Genomic DNA, 15654 nt, shown 5'->3' with positions numbered 1-15654 from the left:
AATTAACATGAGTATTTCACCCCATATAATAATTCTAGAATCAGGTTTATGACGATATGAATAAATATTGAAAACGCTATATGTACTATGAAGATAAATATAGTTTGAATTAGTTTAAACTGACAAGGCAAATATTAGGAATGTAAAGCCTCACTTTATCTTTTTTGAGCAAAGTCACTTATTTCTTTTAGCCTTTGTTTCCTTGATTGATGGATTAGATTAGATTGAATTAAGTGGCTTATTTAGTTTTTTTCAGTTGGTATTTCTTTGTCATTTTTGGTTTTAATTTCTTTATATGTCTAATTTTTAAATGAGGTTGAAAAACATGCTGATTTTGGCAAAATAAATGTATCTGTTCATTTGTTCTAGCAGCAAAGTTTATTTTACACCTGTGTTATAGGCTGAGGATCCAGGCCCCCTGATGTGGCTCTCAATTCCAGATGAAATTAATAACATCCTTATACTGCATTTCAAGACCTTACAGAACTTTAGCTGCTATCTTTCTCTTATTTTACTTCAATATTAGAAACATTGAAAAAAAAAAGATTTACATTATTTCCCAAACAATTCACTTTTTCCTTTCTGTGTGTCTGTCATTGTGGATCTTATAGTTTTAGTAGAGAGGGAGTCTCATGTACAATGTTAGTTTAGTTTCATTTATTAATATCTGTTTAGGTAGCTATATGTGGTGGCACACACCTGTAATCCCAGTGGCTACGGAGGCTGTGGCAGGAGGATCACAAATTTAAAGCCAGCCTTAGGAACTTAGCGAGGCCCTGTCTCAAGTTAAAAAATTAAAAGGGCTATGGGTGTGGCTCAGGTTTAGCACCCCTGGGTTTAATCCCTGATATTTAAAAAAAAATAAAATATGTTTAGATAAGGGAGTTTATCTTTGTAGAGTCAGAACAAATATTAAATGAAGTTAGCCCATTCACTTTTGTCATGAAATTATAAAATTAATCTTTTAAAAAATGCCATAAACCATAGCTTCAAAATGTGTTATCATAGGAAATTGAAACTGAATACTCATAACTTAAATTGTTTATTAAAGAGTTATTTCTGAAGCTGTTTTAGGCCAATCTGAACATATTTCATTCTTACCTACCTGTCATACATTTTTAGAGAAAAATTATAATTTGACTTTGATTTTAAAATACAGCAAAAATGACATAGTATGCCATCTTTTGCATAAAACCTGGTGGCAAAAAAAATTTTAAATAATCTTGCATCTTAAATAATATAATGAAATAATGTGTTTAATGTGTGCACATGAGTAGGGGGGTGTGTGCATAGGTACTTTTGAGTCACTTTATTATATGGTACCCTACATATTATCAGAAATCCACAGAAATTAAAATCTATATGGAGATTGCTCCCAAGAACTCTAGGATTTGAGGAAAGTTTAGTATTTAATTGGTCTTTTCTTCACAATAGGCATAAACATTTTTTTGGATGGCTATGTGCCAACAGAAAACTTGAGATTCCGAGATGCATCGCTTGTTTTTAAAGTGGCTGAGACAGCAAATGAAGAAGAAGTTAAAAAGATGTGTATGTATAAATATCCGGGTATGAAGAAAAAGATGGGAGAGTTTGAGCTAGCAATTGTAGCTGGAGAGTTCACAGATTCTGAAATCATGGTGATGCTGGGGGAAAATGGTAAGATTTCCTTTTATATATATATATATATATATATATATATATATATATATATATTTAGAAGTTTGTTCTGCTTATCTAGTAAATTTGTTTTGCCTATTCCATGGAAAACTTTGACTCAATTTTTAGAATTGGCAGCTGAGTTTTTAATCCATAAATTTCTTGGTTTAGCTTTACATTTTTGTGGCATTGTATAGTTTAATCTGTTATTCAAGCAAGTTAATATTTCCTATTTTGTATCACTAAATCCTTGGAAAATACTTTTACTCAGTTTTTCTATGTATAAATTATTAAGACATTTAATCATCTTGCAAAAAGACTAGGAAGGAAAACATAAATTGGTAACTCAGAAACAATCTATTTAAGATTTTCCTTGTACAATTCTCTTTGGAACTTATTTTCAATTCAGAGTACTCTGTCTGCTTTTGTAAGTAGTTGTATGACTAACATTTTCAATATAAATTGTCACCATAAGTATAGTTGTGAGATTAAGTTGACTACTCAATATCTGTCTTTATGATTTAAAAATAAACATTGTCTTGTAATCTACAGCTAACAAAACTAGAAAAAAAAATATGTAAGGATTATTGCAGTATAATACTCTTACTCAGTATAAATTCGCAATTGGGTTGCAACTTAAATGCTTTATGTAAATAATTTCAAATAATGGTATCTATTATAAAATGCTCTATACTATTTTAATTGATCGTTTAGCTAAATGAGTCTTTTTAAAAAACTATCTCAAGCTTTATGGACCTACCACTTATTAAAATGGTTATTATAAACTTGGACAAGTCTTTATTTCTTGTAATAAACTTGTACTCAATACAAGCCACAAAAGATATAAGTATTTTTCTGTATAACCTTCAGGTTCCAAAATGTTAATGTATTGTTTTTAAAACAAATTTCTCAGATAAAAACAAGTATGACATTGAAGTGTAAAGCATCGTTTAGAACAATTTTTTGTATGTTACATTGCCAGGTACAGGTAAAACGACCTTTATCAGAATGCTTGCTGGAAGACTTAAACCTGATGAAGGAGGTACTGTTGTAAATATAATCTTTAGTCTGTTCCACATAGTTAAACTTTAAAATCTGGGTGATATTTCATGTGTTGTGTATTCATATTATTTTGCAGGAGAAGTGCCAGTTCTAAATGTCAGTTATAAGCCACAGAAAATAAGTCCCAAATCAACTGTGAGTTGTTTCATCTTTTATTTGATTATCAAAGAAAAGTGTGTGTGTGTGTGTGTGTGTGTGTGTGTGTGTACGCACACACACACACATTTTAAGGGATTGGAGATACGGCTTAGTGATACGTGTGCCTAGCTCATGTAGAGTCCTGGATTCAATCCCTAACACCAAAAAAAAGAAAATCTTTTACAGTATTAAAATTCTTCTCCAAGTTAGACACCAAAAAAGTGGTAAAAGAATGTATTTTTACAGTCCTTGATTCATTTCAACTACTAGTGGAAAATATTTTTAAATCTGAGTGCAGGCGGGGTTGCACACCTGTAATCCCAGCAGCTTAGGAGGCTGAGGCAGGAGGATCACCAGTTCAAAGCCAGCCTCAGTAACTCAGGAGGTCCTAAGCAACTCAGTGAGACTCTGTCTCTAAATAAAATACAAAAAAAGGGCTAGGGATATGGCTCAGTGGTTGAGTGACCCTGGGTTCAATCCCCAGTACCAAAAAAAAAAAAAAATTAAATATGCTTGTTATCTTTTTTCCTACACCTTTAAAAACTTAATGTAATTTGTGCATGATGATACTGTCAAGAAAGAGGAAAGGCCACTCAAAAGGTGGAAGAAAACATGTGAACTAATCTATGATCTGTGGTTTTTTGTTTTTGTTTTTTTGTGGGGCTGGAGATTGAACCGAGGGCCATGTGCTTGCAAGGCAAGCACTCTACCAACTGAGCTATATTCCCCAGCCTGCCAAGAATATATTTTTAAAACTCTAGAAACTCAATTTAAAAATACCCTTTCCCAGGACTGGGGTTGTGGCTCAGTGGTAGACTGCTTGCCTGGTACATGCAAGTCCTTGTTCCAACTTCAGCACTACAAATAAAGGTACTATGTCCAACTACAACTAAAAAATAAATATTAAAAAGAAAAAAAAAGTGCCCTTTCCCCAAAAGAGGTCAGTGTTTAAAAGAACAAATACAAGTGGCTAATAAACATGAAAAGATTTGGGCTGGGGTTGTGGCTCAGTGGTAGAACACTTGCCTAGCATGAGTGATGCACTGTGTTTGAAATAAAAATAATTAATTAAAGATATTGTGATTATTTAATTATCAAAGAAAAGTGTGTGTGTGTGTGTGTGTGAGAGAGAGAGAGAGAGAGACAGGTGCTGCCAAGTTGCCCAGCACCACATAAAAATAATTAAAGATATCATGTCCATCTACAACTAAAAAATATTTAAAAAAAAAAAAAGAAAAAGGAAAAGATGCTATTAGCATCTTCATCATAAGGAAAATGCTTATGAAAACCTTGGTGAAATACCACTTTATTTTCATTAAGATCACTAAAATCCACAATAGTAATAGTAATACTGCTGGATAGTAATAGCTATTAGAGAAGATGTGAACAAATTGGCACCTCATACATTGTTGGTGGGAGTGTAGAATAATGCATTCACTATGAAAAATAATCTAGCAGTTCCTCAGCAAAGTTATCAGGTTCAACTCCTAGATGTATATCCAAGCACTGGGTACCACATATGTTGGTACCCAAAACTTTTATACACATATGTGTAGCAACATTATTTAGAATAGCCAAAAATTAGAAATAATGCAGATGAATGGCTTATGAATGGATAAACACAGCATGATATATTCATAAAATGCAAGGTTATTCCACCATAAAGAAATGAAATACTGGTAAATACTACATTGTGGATAAAACTTGGAAACCTTATATTAAAGTTCTTTGATTTCTTCAGGTGTTGTGATGAACTTTTTAACTATTATATCTGTTTTCAGTACCTAATAGCCAATGTTGTATCCATTTCAAACAATTTCATTTACAATAAGTGTTTCGTTATTGATACTTTCCATAATCTTAGACTGAGTCCTATCCTGAAATAGTAAACACAAGCATCTTATGATTCAACCCTAGAATATTATGGTGCATTTTGTGTTATTTCTTAATGATTACTTTTGGATTCAGAATTATTCCCACTTTATAATTACTTCTTCCCTGAAATCTCTGATTTAAAATTTTTAGATTATTATTGCCTTTTTACCTATTTGTTGTAATGACTATTAAATAAAAAATATCTGGGCCGGGGATGTGGCTCAAGCAGTAGTGCGGTTGCCTGGCATGCGCGGGGTGCTGGGTTCAATCCTCAACACCACATAAAAATAAAATATAGGGCTGGGGATGTGGCTCAAGCGGTAGTGCGCTCGCCTGGCATGTGTCCGGCCTGGGTTCGATCCTCAGCACCACATACAAACAAAGATGTTGTGTCCGCCGAAAAACTAAAATAAATAAATATTTAAAAAAAAATATATATATATATATATATATTGTGTCCACCTAAAACTAAAAAGTAAATATTTTTAAAAAATATAAAAACATGCTATAAATGTTGGGTAATCATTAAAAATTCAATTGCTGTCTCCTAGTAGCCAAGCAATATAGAAGAGTTCTGTACTACCTGGTGTGATGGCACACACCTGTTATCCCAGCTACTCTAGGAGGCTGAAGCGGGAGGTTCCCATGTTTGAGGTCAGCCTGGGCAACTTGGCAGCACTTGTCACAAAATAAAATTACAGAAGGGCTCAGAATATTACTGCATCTCTAAGGTAGAACACTTGCCTAGGGTACTTAAGGGCTTGGGTTTAATCCCCAGTCCACAAAAAGAAAAACAAAGAATTCTATACTGATTTTTTATCACTTAAAAACTTTTTCCATTGAAAACAGGGAAGTGTTCGCCAGTTGTTACATGAAAAGATAAGAGATGCTTACACTCATCCACAATTTGTGACTGATGTGATGAAGCCTCTGCAGATTGAAAACATCATTGATCAAGAGGTATGCTAACATAAGTATATTCATTAATTTTTTAATTTTATTTCAGATTTGGGATTTCTTTACATAGTTTCCTGAACTTCTTTTAGGTGCAGACATTATCTGGTGGTGAACTGCAGCGAGTGGCTTTAGCTCTTTGTTTGGGCAAACCTGCTGATGTCTATTTAATTGATGAACCATCTGCATATTTGGATTCTGAGCAGAGACTGATGGCAGCTCGTGTTGTCAAACGGTAAATGTCTTGCCACAGCATATTACTTTTGATTATGTGTACTGGCATATAAGTTTGCTTAATATCACACTTGAATGTTTTGTAATATAAAGCTATAAAAGGCTTTCAAATTGTTGTATTTTAGTTTCATACTCCATGCAAAGAAGACAGCCTTTGTTGTGGAGCATGACTTTATCATGGCCACCTATCTAGCAGATCGAGTCATCGTTTTTGATGGGATTCCATCTAAGAACACAGTTGCAAACAGGTAAGATTAAAATATTTTAAAACTGATTGTAAATTCTAATAATTAGAAAATTACCACATTTTAAATTTTTAGTAAACTTATAGACATTAAAAGAAAGAGATTACCAAAAATTCTGTGCCTTACTCTGACTCCCAAAGTGATTCTTATTGAACATTGGTAGGACCATGTAGAATAGTTCTAGACTGTAGTTGGAATCCCTGACCCTAGATATAAGCATATCTTATATCTGGGATTCTCACTTTTTTTTTTTTCCAGCTCAACTTTTGCCTATTTTATTATTTGGATTTCCAGAACATGGTTTGGTTTTGTAAATAATTGCATGAAAATAAATTTCTGATTTTTTTTTTTTTTTTTTTTTTTACATGACAGAAAAAGGAAAAAGAGAAACCAAAGAGATTTCGTGATTTGCCTAACTTAACTCTGGTAGTGATTGAACTAACAGTAGATCCCAAATATCTGATAGCAGAATTAAAAATGAAGGAGGTCACCTTTCCCTCTCACTTTTCCTGACTGACTTGATTGTGGGTGCTTGTTATATAGAGAAACTTAACATTCAGGTCATATAATGAGAAATTTCTGTTGCCATTAATGCTAAAATCAGGTTGAACCATCTAAATTGCCAGTATTCGGGCTGGGGATGTGGCTCAAGCGGTAGCGCGCTTGTCTGGCATGCGTGTGGCCCGGGTTCGATCCTCAGCACCACATACCAACAAAGATGTTGTGTCTGCCAATAACTAAAAAAATAAATAAGTATTTTTAAAAAATAAATAGCCAGTATTCAAACATTTTTTGACCCATAAAACAACAAAGATTAAATAAACAGTGGTTCCAGATACATTTTCTAGGATAAATGAAGTTGCTATTTGATTAATTCTTCCAGGAAATAAAAGTACTGAGCTTCTCAGAACTTTTTTGGGGGTGTATGTGTGTGTGTGTGGTGCTGGGGATTGAACCCAGGGCCTTGTCCATGCTAGGCAAGCATTCTATCAACTGAGCTATATCCCCAGCCAGAGAACTCTTTTCATTTTAAAATTTTTATTTCAGTTATCCAGAATTATACCTTTTTTGAAGAGTTAGGGAAATTTCTCAGAATATATAAAACATTCACATAATGGTCTTCCCTTTGTGTTTACAAAATGTTTAAAGTGTTCCATCGATTTTGTGATTTTATTTAAGAACTAGCTTAGGTAGGCCAGGCGCATTGGCGAATGCCTATAATCCCAGCATTTTGGAGGCTGAGGCAAGAGGACCATGAGTTCAAAGCCAACCTCAGCAAAAGTGAGGTGCTAAGCAACTCGGTGAGACCCTGACTCTAAATAAAATACAAAATAGGTCTGGGGATGTGGCTCAGTGGTTGAGTGCCCCTGAGTTCAACCCCTAGTACCAAAAAATTAAAAAATAATAATAATAACTAGCTCAGGTAAAAAATATGTATAAAGCATAAAAGGAATATTACTGAAAATCACAATGTGGAAGTACATATTTCCTTCATTGTCAAATTTCTAACAGAAATTAACTTTTTTTGATAACTTCTCTTCTCCCTTAAAAATGTCAATTTGAGATTCTGTAAGTCTCCTAATTTATTAGTGATCTTTTGTTTTTCTAAAGTCATACTTCTGGGCTGGGCATGGTGGCACTTGCCTGTAATTCCAGTGACTTGAGAAGCTGAGGCAGGAGGATTCCAAGTTCAAGGCCAGCCTGAGCAACTTGAGATCCTATCTCAAAATTTAAATAATAATAATAATACTTCCATTGCAGCTCAGGGGTAGAGCGCGCATACTTTATGCACAAGGCCCTAGATATCTTCCCTAGCAAAAAATAAACTAAATAAATAAATAATTCTAAAATGTTTCTTTTTCCACATCAGAAATACAGGTACAATTGTGTTTGTCTTGCACAAAGTATTATTGCCAAGCAAACAGTATAGTCCAAGCAAAGTTGTTTGTGATTATATAAGATTTATAGTATGTTTTAATTATACTGTTATCCAGATGATGTGTAATAGAACTCAAGGGAACAGTTATTCTTTTTATTCCTTAAGGTAATTAATTAATAAGGTAATTAATCTTTAGGGGTTGAAAATTTAATCGAAAATATTTATCCCCTACCCCCCACAGTCCTCAAACACTTTTGGCTGGCATGAACAAATTTTTGTCTCAGCTGGAAATTACATTCAGAAGAGATCCAAACAACTATAGACCACGAATAAATAAACTCAATTCAATTAAGGTATGTGGAAAAACTGTCTTAAGTCATAACTTTCTCAGTATGAATAGTGGAGAGGCTGTTGCTTTTATAAGTCAATATTGCATAGATTTCATACATTCTATGATTCATGTGTTTTTCCATTTTAATACCTGATGGCATGTAGTCCTGTAAGCAGCAGCTGTGATGCAGCTACTATTGCTGCATGGACGCAGCTCTTCCTACTGTTTGAGTTGTACTGTGTTAACTGGTAATTAAAATGTTTTAAGAAAGATTATACTACTTGACCATTGAAACAAAGAAATTTTCAAGAATATTTCAAGCAGCTTCTCTATATATTTTTATGTTGTTCAATTCATGACTAAATGTATATTTTAAGTCTGAACAAGCTCTTAGAGTATAAAATTCTAAACAATGGAAAACCACTTTGTCAGATCAGTTGGTAATGTTTTTCTTTGTAGAACATAAATTAGTTGTCCACCCTGTGCTTAATTTAGTCTGTGAAATGCAGTATTTATTTTTTCAAAGGCAAGTTTCTTGGTCACACAAATTAAAAAGTGAACGAACTATGAAAGCATTTCAACTGTTTTCATGTCCCCTGCAGTACTCACTTCCATGTTTCTCTTTCATCACATCCTGTGCTGTAGCATTTGTTTTCATATTTGTAGTCCTGGCTTTGCTCCATGAACTCTTGGAAGGCTGTAGGCAAAGTCATCTTGCACATAATTGAATGAGTAAGCACCTAATTCGATGTCTGGATCCCTTTAGTCTGCACTACATATTTTGTTTATAAGTGGTTGATGTTACTCCCTGTCCAGGATAAAGAAATAAGTCCTACCATAAAATTGAAAAAGTTTTCTCAGTTTTGAAAGGCATATTAGGCAGAAAAGAGGACAGTATTTATACTTGGTATTGTCATTTTGGGGGGTATGCTTATGGTTCATAATGTACCTATTAATCATTTCTGTATTCACATTCATCTTAGTTGTAACTTAATAAGGGAGCAGATGGGTGAGTAGGTAAATGTTACTGACTGTTCTACCAAACATTCTGGGGAAAGTTATTTCATTCATATGTATATATAGTGTCATTCAGTATGCTATCTTTGGGCCAGGAGCTTAAAGTTGAAAAGATAAAAATGGAATGGAATTCCATATATGTACTATATCTTACATGAAGGAACTTTGAGTTGATGGAAGTGAGGTCTTTTGATAATAGGAATGGGGACAGAAGGTAGTAATCTTGCTTTTGAGTAGTGGACCCAGAAATATCCAAAAGCAGATGGAAGTTTGTTCAGGTACTTGATTTACTAATACCTTGTATGAAATCCTAAATGTAAAGGAGTGGTGATGTTGACTTTTGCTTTTCTTTTTAGGATGTAGAGCAAAAGAAGAGTGGAAACTACTTTTTCTTGGATGATTAGACTAAATCTGAGAATATTAATAAGCCATTTATTAAAAGAAACATTTACTGGGATTTTTGTCATATATGACTAATCAGGTTTTATGGCCCCACATACTCTGGAGCTTGAAGAATGATTTTTTTTAATGTAACATCCAAAGCCAGGTATATTGTAAATTGTAGTCTGAGCACAAGAAATGGAACTTTTCTGTTCTGAAATGATAAGGCCCTTTTTGTGCTTAATAGTCTAAAATGAAGACATTTCAAACTATACAAATTACCTCCAAGTTTTCATGATAAATGGAAGATTTTCAGTAGGTGTATTATATTCGTGTACCAAATACTGACCAGTGTTGCCCCATTTTAAAAATCTTGACATGATTTCTGTACTTATCTGGTTTGCCAAGTATGCCAGTATAATGAAACTGCCCTATTTTAAAAGCCAGTCCAAGACTACACTGATGATATTTGATAAATAAACTTCAGGACTATATTTGTTACTTGTTTTCAGTCTTTGCACTGTATGTTCAGTGTGTGATTCCTAAGGAAGATTGCTGCAGAACATCACTGTCAGAAAATGGGTATTTGTTACCAACCTACGCATTGTTTTAATGTTTTTTGGTGCTTTTGAACATCATTATCTAAAAATCACTTCACTGTCCCCTCAAAGGGAAAAAAGAAAAAAGTGGGTTTTTCAGTTTTTGCACTCTGTAAGATTCTATAATTACTCTGTTATTTTTTAAACATGCATTTATATAATCACTGATCAAAATTTAGGGGAAAATATTTCTAAAGAATATTTGCTTCCCTTATAACTACAGTCTCAGAATTTTTAAGAGTTGGTGCCTGAGAATCTATGTTTTTAAAACTACAGATTTTTCTGCTGAGCAGTCAAGGATTAGGGAACTCAACCACTTCCCTAATGGCAACATCAATGCAAGAGATAGCAATACAAAGCATCCCTTGGTACCAGACATATTCATTTCTAAGTTGGGACATAATAAACATCATCAAAACCTTACTAATGCACTGAACTGGAATTAACTTATATGTAAGGAAGAAGGATTACTGTAAATAAATTATTGGGGCAAGCAAAACAGAAAAATTGGAGATTTGACAAGACTTTTTATAGCTCATTAAATAATAGAAGCTTTGATTAACATATAATGAATAAGTTTGGTTTAATTGGACCCTATTAGGCCTTCTGAAAATAAATTTTATGTAATGCATAAATACGTTTATTGTGGAAATTTGAACTATTCAGAAGTATACTTATGCAATAAAAAATGATCTCCTTACATTATGCTCCCAGGGGTTACCAGTGTTTATTCTTTCATGCTTTTTTCTATGCACTTTGCTAAGTGAGAATATGTAAAGGGTTTGTCTTGTACATAAATGGGATTACACTAAAGTTAGTAGTTCTGGTTTTTAAGATGGGTTAAATGTATGATTATTTCAAATATATTGAGTAAAATAAGACAAGCTTCTTTTATTTCTAAAAATACTTGGGATGGATGTATTACTGATTAAAATGTGTATTAATTATAAGGTGGTATTTTATGCAAATGAAATTTGAAGACATAGATTTAAATGTTATATGCTGTAGAAAGCCCTAACTTTGCTGACACCAGAGTTTAGTCACCATCAATGCAAATATTATCAGGTGTAGTGGTGCACACCTGTAATCCCAGCCAACTCGGAAGGCTGAGATAGGACCATTCCAAGTTCAAAGCCAGCCTTGGCAACTTGGCAAGAGTATGTCTCAAAAAGGGCTGAGATGTACCCTGAATTCAATCCCTAGTACCACCAAAGAAAAAGAAACTGTTAAGATGTCCTGCGACAGTTATTTTCTTCAGTTTAACCTGATTTTAGAACATAAACATGTTAAAGTCCAGTCTTGTCTCATTTATCACTCAGTGTATAGTATGGTATGTGGGACTGGCATATTGAAGGAATGAGCATATATGCCAGAGAGAAAACTGCTCAATTGTGCCTGGCACAGTGGCACACACCTGTAATCCCAGCTACTGTGAAGACTGAAGTGGGAGAATCAACAAGTTCAAGGCCAGCCTGGACAACTTGGTGAAACCTTATCTCAAAAAGGACTCAGGGTGTAGTTAATTGGTAAAGTGCCCCTGAATTCAATCCCCATAACAAGAAAAAAAAAAAAAAAAAAAAACTTCAATTCTGTGATTTCTTTGTGTTTCTCAACACAAGTGTATGTCAACCCCTTAGTGCCTGTCATATTCTAAGTATGAAATGGTTCAAAATCACTCTGAGAATCAGGAAGGACTGCATGAAGGAAATAGCTCTGGGGAGTATAGTACCACCTGTCCCATATGAGAGGCAGAGAGGTTGTTAGAATTTATACATGTAAAACAGGATATGCATATGACAAGTGAGAGGCAGAAAGGAGCATTCTAAGAGATGCGTAGACCCGGCACACCTGCAGTTCAGGAGGCTGAAGCTGGAGGATCACAAGTTCAAAGCCAGCCTCAGCAGGGGTTAGGCACTAAGCAACTGAGACCGGCGCTATCTAAATAAAATACAAAATAGGGCTGGGGATGTGGCTCAGTGGTCAAGTCCCTGAGTTCAGTCCCCAGTACCAAAAAAAAAAAGATTTGAGTAGAAGGATATATAGGTACATAGTAATGAGCTTTCTCTGTTTGAGGTTGAAATGCATAGCCAGTTAGATAAGCACCTAGAATTATCAAAATAACAGGTTTCTCAGGAGCACTCACTTATTTTTATTTAATATTTTGAAACATTCCATCCATTGATGGCAGGAGTAAACTTGCTATTTTTGTCTACTATTATACTAATGAGTTGTTTCCTTGTGGTTAACCAATGTACAGTGAGACAAAAATTTTGACATCTAGTGTGGCAAATAGTAATTCCCTGTGCTCACCACCATCTACTTCCATGCCAAGTTAGGATACACAGTGTCTGTAAATCCAGGTGATCAGTCAGAATAACTAAGAATCTTACAAATCCTTTTTCATAGTTTCTTAGTTCTCTTGCAGTTAAGTAGGTCACATGACCAGATCTGACCAATTAAATTGAAAGCCATGCTTTCCTAGAATATGTGTATCTAGTTACTGATTCTTGTGGATGTGACAGAGCAAGAAATTGTGGCCACAAGGTTAAGAGATGTAAGGAGGAGCTGGGGTTGTAGCACGCTTGATTAGCATGTGTGAGGCACTAGGTTTTATCTTCATCACTAAAACATGTAGAAATAAATAAAGGTATTGTGTCCGTCTACAACTTAAAAAAAATGTAAGGTATGTGTGAAGAATGCTCATCCTTACACTTTACAACTGCCTGCAAGTCACTTTCCTCCATATTTCTTATGAAGAAAATAAGTCCTTATTTGTCAAGCTATTTTTCTATTGCTGGCCACCAAGTTACCTTGGCTTCTTGGGCAAGGTCTGCCCCTCCAAGGACTTTCCATTTGCTTTCTGCCAAGTAACCTAAGTAGGAACTTCTTTACACTTTTCTTAATTTGCAAATTCTTGGGCCTGGAAACTAAAGTGCAACCTTCCCAGCGAGTCTTTGGGGTTTTATTGTTTCCAATACTTGAGATTGAACCTAGGCCCTTGTGCATGCTAGTAGGCAAGTGCTCTACCAGCTTTTTGTTTTTTGAGATAGGGTCTTATTAACTTGCCTAAGCTAGCCTCAAACAGAATCCACTTGCCTCAGACTCCTGAGTGGGCAGAATTATAAGCATGTGCTTTTGCATCAGGCTGGGTGGGTATTTTTGTTTTTGTTTATAAGATCTGGAACTTAGACCAATGGTCTTGTTTATAGAAAAAGTTTATTATTACTGACCTTTCCACAGAGGTCACAACTGTGTTAGTATCAGCTCCCAACCTTGCATTTACCTAAGTCTACATCTCCGGTATCTACACAATTCTTGGCTAAGGAAACAGACCAGCTGTCTAGGTCCATTCCTTCTCATGGTGCACAGGCTTAGTATCACCTTTAATGACTGTTTCTGCTTTCTTTCCCCATTTATAAAAACACTTTTTATAATCCTAGAAGAGCCAAGCCAATGGTGCATGCCTGTAATTTCAGCTGCTGTGGAGGTTAGGGCAGAAGGATCACAGATTCAAGGCCAGCCTGGGCAACTTTGCCAAGACCATCTCCCCCATCCCCTCCCCCCAAAGAAAGAAAAAAAAATCCAAAGGCTGGGGAATGTAGCTTAGTGGCAAGGTGCCCTTGGGATTAACTACAAAGTTAATTAAATGCTTTTACTAACACCCAATTTACAAAGTAAATGGCAGAAAACATTTAACAAGTAACACATCAGGTAAATCCCTAGTGGGTTTAAAAAAAAAAAAAAAAAAGCTCATTTTCTACTCATCTATAAAAGGTAAGTTTCTCAATTATCTGCCAGTTAATATTAAAAGGAAAAAAAAAAAGCTAAAAAAATCTCTCACACTCTTCATCTTTGATCTTTACTCTCATTTTTGTTTCTTCCCAAATCCAAATGAAAAACAAAATGTAATTAGAAGACCAGTATGTATTTTTTAAAAGGGTTGACTGAAGCCTGTTTCTCTAGTAAACTCATTAAAGGATCCATCTAAAAAGCTTCAACATGATGAGGTCTATAGCTCCTCTTGAAACACTGATCCAAAGTACTTAACAATTCCGAGGCACCCAGGATTCACAAGATGTGATAAGGATGCATAGGTTTGTATAGGAAAGTTGGGCATAGTGACTTCCTCTTTTGTTTCCATTCTCATACTTTTCCCTAGTTCTGGACCTAAGTACTTCAATGTTATATAGAAAAGCCTAATTATTCTAGGTGAAGGATAGGCCTAATTATAGAAAACTTCAGAGAAACCCCATCTTGCACCTCTTGAGGACAAATTACTTCCCTTGATATCACCTTTTATCCCATCCAGCTGGACATCTTGTTCTCATCTCTGGCTTCTGCTGACCGTGGGCAAACCTGCTAGCCAACTAATAGATAAACGTTTCCCCATTACTCCTTCCCCAACAATGTTGTCATATTTTACCAAACTTCTCAAGCAAGCTGTCCAACTTGTAAGTAGTGCTGGGGTTGGAACCCACAGGGCTTAGTTAGGCAACCGCTCTTGCCCTGAATTACATCCCTTGCCCCAGCTGTGATTTTTCTTTACACTGGCTCATTCTGTCCCTTGCTGTTCCTGTGCCCATGTGTATCAGGTTCTCTTTAAAAATACATGTACTGAATGAGCACTGTTTCAGGCTCTGCTTTGTGAGGAAGCTAAACTTTCCTGAGAGTTCACATTCTAAGTATATTTAATAAACAAATACTCTTAATATTCAGAGTTGGCTTGATTTAATAAAGGAATGAATTTAGTAGGGCAGAGTGACACACACCTATAATCCCAGCAACTATGGAAGCTAAGACAGGAGGGTCACAGGTTCAAAGGCAGCCTCAGCAATTTAGGGAAATTCTGTTTCAAAAAATTTTTTAAAGGGCTGTAGTTCAGTGGTAAAGTATCACTGGGTTCAATTCCCAGTTCTGCAACAAAACATCAACATTTAATGGTGGGCTGGAAATGTTATTAACTCAGTGGTAGAATACATGCCCAGCATGCACAGAGGCCTGGGTTCAATCCCTAGCACTGAAAAAAAAAAAAAAAACCTAAAAGTAAAATTGGGTTTTCAAAGTATTAGGTATACTCAAATCTGTTTTCAAAGCTTTCAATTTGCTTTCCCTTCAGAAAACATTTAATAGAAATGCAAAAAAAAAAAAAATTACCCTCATCAACTCAAGTATTCTCAATTCATTTTGTGGCTGCTGGAAAAAAAAATGATAGCATCAGCTGTGAAACTACAGAACTAGGTTCAAGTCCAAATCCCACCACTTGGTAGTTGTATGACCTTAGGC

The 15654-nt window shown here is 34.9% G+C and overlaps 1 protein-coding gene across 1 annotated transcript in view; it reads left to right on the top strand.

Annotated features, from left to right (window-relative positions):
* Positions 1-11321, top strand: part of Abce1 (ATP binding cassette subfamily E member 1) — a 29853-nt gene extending 18532 nt beyond the window's left edge. The window contains exons 11-18 of the mRNA XM_076863826.1: positions 1435-1656; positions 2639-2698; positions 2795-2853; positions 5581-5691; positions 5778-5920; positions 6045-6167; positions 8285-8396; positions 9748-11321. Coding sequence (XP_076719941.1) covers positions 1435-1656; positions 2639-2698; positions 2795-2853; positions 5581-5691; positions 5778-5920; positions 6045-6167; positions 8285-8396; positions 9748-9795 — 878 coding nt within the window. The 3' untranslated portion in view covers positions 9796-11321. The remainder of the gene's footprint in view (positions 1-1434; positions 1657-2638; positions 2699-2794; positions 2854-5580; positions 5692-5777; positions 5921-6044; positions 6168-8284; positions 8397-9747) is intronic.
* The last annotated feature ends 4333 nt before the right edge of the window (positions 11322-15654 follow it).

The sequence above is a fragment of the Callospermophilus lateralis genome, chromosome 8 (assembly GCF_048772815.1).
Source record: "Callospermophilus lateralis isolate mCalLat2 chromosome 8, mCalLat2.hap1, whole genome shotgun sequence".
Classification (NCBI taxonomy): Eukaryota; Metazoa; Chordata; class Mammalia; order Rodentia; family Sciuridae; genus Callospermophilus; species Callospermophilus lateralis.
This window is presented reverse-complemented; position numbering and strand designations above follow the sequence as displayed.